Genomic DNA, 8,117 nt, shown 5'->3' with positions numbered 1-8,117 from the left:
CTTAGTTTCAAATCGTATAATAATGTATTGTTTTCATTTACATCCATTTTCTTTTTACTAGATACTTGAATAAAAATCTTTCTTGTTCTTGGTCTAATTTCTTTCAGTGTAGACAATTGATAATTTGCTGAACATACGTTTGTCAAATCTGACAATTCGACTTACTTTTTTATTCTTCAATGTTTTCACTTGGAATCAAAGGTGCACGTGTAGAATTATAGAGTTATAAATATAAAAAATATTAATTTGTGCGGAATACATCAAATTGTCCGTAATGACAATACAACTTGATAAACGGGGCTTAATGTCTCTAATGCGAACAGAGAATGAGCGTATTATGGATATGTTACTTACTTATAATGTGCCGGACTCAATTGAAGGTATGTAAATGTACTAGGCGTTAAAAAAGAAGGTAAATATTTATGTATTAATTACCTCTTTCTAGACATCGAATATGATGATTATCTGCTGAATAATGAAAAGTCTGCTGCAAAAGCCAAAAATGCGTTGGATGCGCGAAAAGCAACACCAATTGACGAATTGCAGGATCGTCTTAATATTATCAAAAACAAGATGAAAACCAAAAAGCGTCCCGCGTCAGAGCGTTCACTAAAGAGACGTGAAGCAAAAAAGTTGAGAAAAAATAAAGAAGTTAAAAAAATATTGGTCTCCGCGGCGAAATCAATTAAAAACGAAAATCAAAAACATGGAAATGTGCGTGAGGGTGACAACGAGGATAAAAAAGATATTAAAAAAATATTACCAAAACCTGTCTTCAATGAGGAAGGTAAAATTGTATTTTCTAAATTTGATTTTGCGTCTCATCCCGGTGCCAAAGTAAAGAAATCACATCAAAATCCTCGTGAGATTTTGAAGAAAATAAAACAAACGGATAAAAAAATAAACGAACTCAAAGAACAAGGCGAAGTAGAGAAAGCTTCTGAAATAAAAAGTGAAATGGCTTGGAAGAAAGCCTTTGATAAAATTGAAGGCAAAAAGGTGAAGGACGATCCGAAGTTGTTGTATAAGGCCATTAAAAAACGAAAGAGTGAAAAGAAGAAATCTAAGAAAGATTGGGTGGAACGTAAACAAAAGGTTGAGTCGGGCATAGAGCAGAGACAAAAGAAACGGCAGGAAAACATCAACAAACGCATCAAGGATAAAAAGACCAAGAAACTGAAGAAGTTATCCAAAAAGGGACGGGTGATACCCGGTTTCTAGTATGTATAGTTAAGCAATTATTTTTAAGATCCTAATAAAATAAATATAAAAAAAATAGATAAAGCTGGCTATTCTTTGAAATTTCATTCAAACAATATTTGTATTCGAAAGATTTTAGAATAAAATAATTCTTTCATAAATTTTCTATCATAAAAATAAATTGCTCTAAGTGCGCTGAATTTGAAGTTAATAAAAGATCCTCTTTCGTTATACTCCTTTCCAGTAGAGGCAACGAGTTAACCAATACATTACGTCACGTAACGTCCGTTTTATAGCAACGTTCTGAAAACAGCTGTTTAGAACTTTGCATATCAGCTCGGCATTCGCTGAACATACCGCAGATAACAGTTGCTTGTGATGACATTTCATTTTTGCATATGTGTGGTATCCTTGTCGTATAATTATTTCAACCGCTGTTGACGCCGTCGCAAAAACATAAACAGTGTTGTATTTTGAAATATTGTGCTTGGTAATGTCATTTTATTTCCTGTAAACACCGTTTCAGATGTTGGTTTTTTGTAAAGCTTACGTTCTAGCTCAGATGTGTATTTTGAACAATTAGTATTATTTTAACCTGCTATAACGAGAGTATTAACTTGCAGATTTTACAAGTCCGTCAGTTGATATTCAAAGTGAATTGCAACCCTGTTCACAGCTGTCTGTCAATTCGCATAAGGTTTCGCAGTCGCAGCAGCGAAATAAAGTTGATAATTGACAAAGACAGCAAGGCGAAAGAAACATAAAAAGTCAGCAGTGCAGTTGAAAATGAAGAAGTTTGCAAACGGTATAAAGATATAAATGCAAAGGAGGAAGTAAAAAAGCAAAGAAAAGCGGAGAGAACGAAAGAAAAATATATTTTGACAACGTTTTTTCCATTCGCGAAACGAACTACGTCTTATAAAACAAAATAATCGGTTTAAAATTTAGCTGAAATACAAAATTGATCATAAAAAAGATAGCGAACCACATATTAATAATCGCTGAAAGTGCAAAACAGTGAACGGGTTCGGGCAAAAAAGCCTGGAAGGTGACGAGGATCAACCAAATAAAACAGCAGCAAAGAGACCATTAAAAGTTACTACGTACGATTCCATTGAATTCAATTTGCGTATAATAAATAACAGAGCTGAACTGACAAAAAGCAAAGAGTCTTGAAGTGTAAAAATAGACAAAGACAAGAATTCAGCAGAACCATGAGTGTTGTACGACACTTTGTGCTACTGTCACAATTGCCTAGACTGGGACCAAATTACTACTGGTTAAAAGGTGAGTTAAAAAATAGAAAAAGGTGTTAGACTACAAATTCAATTTAAAGTTGCTCCTGAACTTTCTTACCTGGTGGAATATCCTAATCAATACGGCACTTTTATACTACTTCGTATATGCTACCTTGTGGGTCTTCAGCCCTACTTTTTTTTTGTCCTTTCTTGCTTTTTCATCTTATAAAAAGTATGCCCGTATATTAAAAGCAGAGGGAAAACAATATGTTTCCTACTGCGCCTCGATAGAATGGTAGCGCCATCAAGAATAACAAAAATATGTTTATATAATATGCATACATGTAAAGGTGTACATATGGATGTGTGTAAGTATATAAAAGAGTTGTTAGAATCAAAGTCTGTAAACAGCAGATCTTGTATGCTTCATGTGTTTACATGTACTTGTTTACCTGATTTAAGTTTCACAACATTTTAGGAATAATACAAGCTTTATAACATTTTTTATAAGATAGCATGGTTGTATATACAATTTTTTGGGAAATTGTTACCAAGAAATCCTGGTATAAAATGTTCACTACACTAATGTGTCCAAGTCAGACATTACAACAGGTTAAAATATATATGCATACATACATACATACATTTGTATGTACATATGTAAATTGTTGTTTTTTATTTACGTCAGCTATTTGTGCAGAATATTCAGTTTTTCCCTTCTGTCAGCCCCTTTCGTGTTGTTTCTCACTTAAATATAAAAATGTATGTATTTTTTAACAATTAAATTTTCAAAGAAAATTGTCCGTTTCATTATGCAGTCACCCGTTAATGTAAACAATTTCTTTCACGCACTGATTTTCCATTTTACTTTGATTAAATTAACTTTTTTAGATACATGGTCACATTTTTGGCAGAATATACATATAATAAAAATATGATTTTCTTGTTGATAATACGCCCCCTCCTTTCTTACAAATACTGCTCTTCTGGATTACTTTGTTTAAAGTAGGTTGAGCATTTCAGTGCTTACACATACATACATACATATATAACTCAAGATTATACGCAACATTTAGCACACAAGTTTGTATATCATTGTCTCGAATTGCCTGTCATACGCTTTATTTTAAATATCTACCATACATACCTACAAACATAAATCAGTAAGTTGATAAGTAACTTACAACACAAGTTTGAAGGTCAGACGAGCAAACTTTGAATTTTTAAATCCAATAATTAAGCACATAAAAACCAAAAATATCAAATGTATAAATTAACTTAGTTAAGTATTAATATATGTACATACATATGTATTGTATCCATAAGTTTCTTTATAAGCATTCATATGTATGTAAATATTTCACTACATAAATTTGCAAACTTCAAATCAAAACAGAACTAACAAAAAACAAGTCCATCAATTCACAGTAAACGAACAAGCTAGCGTCTTTCAAACCACTCTCCTCCTCTCTTACTTTACCTTATCCAGTTTGCTTAGCGTTGTTATAATGTTATAACTTTTTTCGCACAAAAACAATATGTGCGCTAAACAAAAAGTAAAAAAAAAAAACAACAACAATAATGTTGGTCAAATCAAAAACCAATAAATATTTAATTATTTTTAATAGAGATGCACTATTTACGCGTGCAAAGTGTAAATGCATTGCATCGAAAAGTGGAAATACAGATGCATTTTTTTCGCACAAAATATTTATGTTTTGTTTTGTTGCTTATCGTCTTTTTTTATTAATTTTTTTTATGGATCTGTTAATATTTTATTACCTGTTGCTTTTCTTTTGTCACGTAGTACATAAAATTCACCTAAAGCTCAGGCGATAAACAAACACTCATGCATGCATGGCAATTCTTAACGGTTATAAATATACAGAGTCAAAAACGGGTATTTGCTCGAATACCTCTGGTAATGAACTCGTCTCACGCGACCCTGTCACTCCACATGCTATCAGGGTCTAAAATGTGTGCATTTTATTTTGGAGACAAGGCTAAGGCCAGATTTAACAAACGCTCGTTACATACAAAAAAGGGAAATGAAGTTGAAGGCATGTTTGTAAACTCAGGGCTCTGAGCTGACAGTTTTAAACTCCATAATGTTTTAGAACCATCTCTGCAAGAAGAGCAAGATATGCTCCATATTCTATGTTCTTAGAAACGATTAAAATTAAAATTTAAAAATTAATAGTGGTAGAATTTCAACTCGGACACTCATATTTTCAGTTTTATTCATACATATTATAATACAATTATTTATGTAATCAAATTGTGCAACCTCAGTAAATAATCATAATAAATATCAGAATTTTATGCATACACACATGCAAGTGCAGAGAAGCTTGATGCACGGAAAGTATCTCTTTCATTTTGTCTAACTAATTTAAACTGATTTTATTTGTTTATGAGTATTATTATTCGCTGGCACTTCGCACTGTGTTTCGTACAGTATCGTGCAAAGAAATAAAAACATTCTAATAATGTTGAATTGTGTATTTGTGATTTGGATTTATAATAGAAACAACTTTGTACATCGTTACTAATTATTTGGCCACCGTTCGTTTTTACAAAACAAAAAGAAAAAAAAACAAAGTCAAATGCCAATGCCCTCCATTAAAAAATAAAAAAATGCATTTTGAAAAAATATATTGTGCTGAAAAATGCAATCGAAAATTGGAATACAAAAAAAAAATGCTTATAAGCACTGTCTGTGTTTTTGGCTAAGTATGCTATAATCATCTACTTGTTTTTGATGCTATATGTACATATATCAGTTCAACGCACCCGATTTAATTTTAGCGCATTTTTTAGGATTTGCGACAACGTACAAAGCACATGCCAAATACTTGCAAAAAATTCAAAATTCAAAACAAATAAATAAATTTTTAAATTAATTAAATTTGTCACACTAATTTTCTCCACTTTCTCTTCTCATTTTAGGAGTCTGTTGCGCCAGCGTCGTTAGTCAGATCAGAAGTCCCAATGGCACGGTGACCTCAACACGTTGCCTGCACAATCATACAGATGGCAATGGGCCCTTCCGCACAACCGTCACAGCTACCGCGGCGTCGTCGGGCAATGGCAGCACCACCAGCGGCAGCACCACATCGGGCACAGGCGCCAGCAGTGGCGGTTCGATGGGTGGTGTCGGCGGTGGTGGTGGCGCCACGACCACAGGCAGCGGCGGTGAACCGCCCAATGATAAGAATATACTCTCCTGTCCGAAATGTGGTAATCCTTGCACGCAAGTGGAGACATTTGTCAGTTCAACACGTTTCGTCAAGTGTGCTAAATGTAATCACTTCTTCGTCGTGCTCTCCGAAGTCGATACGAAGAAGAATGCAAAGGAGGAGCCGAAAAATTATCGCAAACCACCACCGCCACCACAGAAAATTATGGAGTACTTGGATCGTCATGTGGTCGGACAGGATTTTGCGAAAAAGGTACTCGCCGTCGCCGTTTACAATCACTACAAACGCATACACCACAATTTGCCACAAGTGCAGACGCAAACGAACATACAGTCCAACGATGCAATGGGCCGCACCGATTTGCTGCATATATCCGGTATTGGACACACAATAGGCAACACATCCGGCACAGAATTGCCGCCAAAGGGACACTTGTCCGGTGCTGGTAATAACAGCGGCGCACATCATGCGCATTCGGATAGCGGTTCGGAAATATTGGATAAGCAAAATTACGAAGTGAAATTGGAGAAGAGTAATATTTTGATGTTGGGTCCAACCGGTTCGGGTAAAACTTTGATTGCACAGACAATTGCACGTTGTCTCGATGTACCGTTTGCGATCTGTGATTGCACCACCCTCACACAAGCCGGTTATGTGGGTGAGGATATCGAAAGCGTAATTTCAAAGCTGCTACAAGACGCTAACTACAAGTGAGTAGCGCTTCAATATTATTATGCCCAACTATGGAAATTTACTAATGACAGTTTTTATTCAATTCCCCCACAACCTTTCCACTCTCTTTATATCCACCTTTTGTTGCAGTGTTGAGCGCGCTCAAACCGGCATTGTGTTCTTGGATGAAGTCGACAAAATCGGCGCTGTGCCCGGCATACATCAGTTGCGTGACGTGGGCGGTGAGGGTGTGCAACAGGGCATGCTGAAAATGCTGGAAGGCACCATCGTTAACGTGCCCGAACGTAATTCACCGCGTAAATTACGAGGCGAGACTGTACAAGTGGACACAACAAATATACTTTTTGTGGCGTCGGGCGCCTATACTGGACTGGATCGTCTTATTGCAAGGCGACTCAACGAAAAGGTGTGTATAGTTTGGGTCTACAACATTTTCCGAGTGTATAATTTTAACTGTTTTATATTATGTTGCAGTATTTGGGTTTCGGCATACCATCAACAAATTCGTCCGGGCGTCGTGCCGCTCAATCGACCGCTTCTCCGATGGACAGTGATCAGGAGGAACGTGATAAAAGCCTGAAAAAAGTGCAAGCTAGAGATCTCGTCGAATTCGGCATGATACCTGTAAGTCTAGAGCGCAACTTGAGAACCATTGTCACTATTGACGAGATTTACGCCCGCCGACGTTATTTATATATCCATACATTTCGTCTCCATTAGATTTATTATTGTATTTCTTTGTAATTCTGAATTATTTGTAGGAATTTGTTGGTCGCTTCCCCGTCATTGTGCCCTTCCACAGCCTCAATGTGAGTATGCTGGTGAGAATTTTAACCGAACCCAAGAATGCCTTAATACCGCAGTACAAGGCGCTTATCGGCATGGATAAGGTGGAGTTGACATTCGAGCGTGATGCCATCGAGTCGATAGCCGCCATGGCAATGGAGCGTCATACCGGCGCACGTGGTCTCCGTTCGATTATGGTAAGTTGCAAATGCATATTAAGTTTTTTAAATTTATATTGACCAATTCACTCTCGTCCAACAGGAGCAATTGTTGCTGGATCCCATGTTTTTGGTGCCCGGTTCCGACATCACCGGTGTACACATCACCGCCGACTACGTGAAGGGCGACGCACAGCCTGTGTATGTACGCAAAGAAAATGGCGATGACGGTACCGCAGATGAGAATGATAGTGAGGGTAAAAACTATGAGGACAGCGAAAGCGCCAAAGTACGCATCACGCAATAAATTGACACTATAGTACACGTCAGAAATGTTGCGGCAACATGTTGCTATCACAGCAGTGCTTGAGTGCTTCTGTTTAAACAAAAACCAAAAAATCGGTTTTTGTTTGAAGCATTCTCACCAAAACAACAACAAAAAGCGAGACAAATGTGTTTGCGGTTGCGTTGTGGCGTTGCGTTGATCCTCCTTTTACTACAACTACACCAATTGTTCAAGTACTCCCCGTACTTTACGTTATATTTTTGAACAGCTAATAGGAAACAGAATATCTTTAAGAAATATTTAAAGGCAAAAAAGCAACAAAAAAACACATTTATATATTGAAATTGCCCAGCAAACAATAATCAATTATTTTCAATATATATTATTATGATCATTATTATTATTAAATGAGCACTACTTATGTATATTTTTAGTCTATATTTTGCAATAAACGCAAATAAGAAAAGTTAATGAATATTTCACTGTACTGCGCATGTGTGAACGGCAAATGTGAATGACTTGATCAAAGCAAGCCCAAGGCGATGTTGTTTATCCA

The 8,117-nt window shown here is 36.2% G+C and overlaps 2 protein-coding genes across 2 annotated transcripts; both read left to right on the top strand.

Moving 5' to 3' along the window:
• Positions 1–163: 163 nt before the first annotated feature.
• On the top strand, positions 164–2,163 carry LOC105230902 (surfeit locus protein 6 homolog). The gene is made up of 3 exons (XM_011211919.3): positions 164–380; positions 446–1,690; positions 1,824–2,163. Exons 1-2 carry the CDS (start codon positions 275–277, stop codon positions 1,219–1,221), a joined length of 882 nt encoding a protein of 293 aa, XP_011210221.1. The 5' UTR covers positions 164–274; the 3' UTR covers positions 1,222–1,690; positions 1,824–2,163.
• A 92-nt stretch (positions 2,164–2,255) lies between these two features.
• On the top strand, positions 2,256–8,032 carry LOC105230904 (ATP-dependent Clp protease ATP-binding subunit clpX-like, mitochondrial). The gene is made up of 6 exons (XM_011211921.4): positions 2,256–2,487; positions 5,388–6,348; positions 6,461–6,737; positions 6,806–6,955; positions 7,093–7,314; positions 7,379–8,032. The coding sequence occupies exons 1-6, from the start codon at positions 2,415–2,417 to the stop codon at positions 7,580–7,582; spliced, it is 1,887 nt and encodes a 628-aa protein (XP_011210223.1). The 5' UTR covers positions 2,256–2,414; the 3' UTR covers positions 7,583–8,032.
• Positions 8,033–8,117: the final 85 nt, after the last annotated feature.

The sequence above is a fragment of the Bactrocera dorsalis genome, chromosome 2 (genome assembly GCF_023373825.1).
Source record: "Bactrocera dorsalis isolate Fly_Bdor chromosome 2, ASM2337382v1, whole genome shotgun sequence".
Taxonomy (NCBI): domain Eukaryota; kingdom Metazoa; phylum Arthropoda; class Insecta; order Diptera; family Tephritidae; genus Bactrocera; species Bactrocera dorsalis.
Note: the sequence above shows the minus strand (reverse complement) of the source record. Positions and strands in the feature narration are given on the sequence as shown.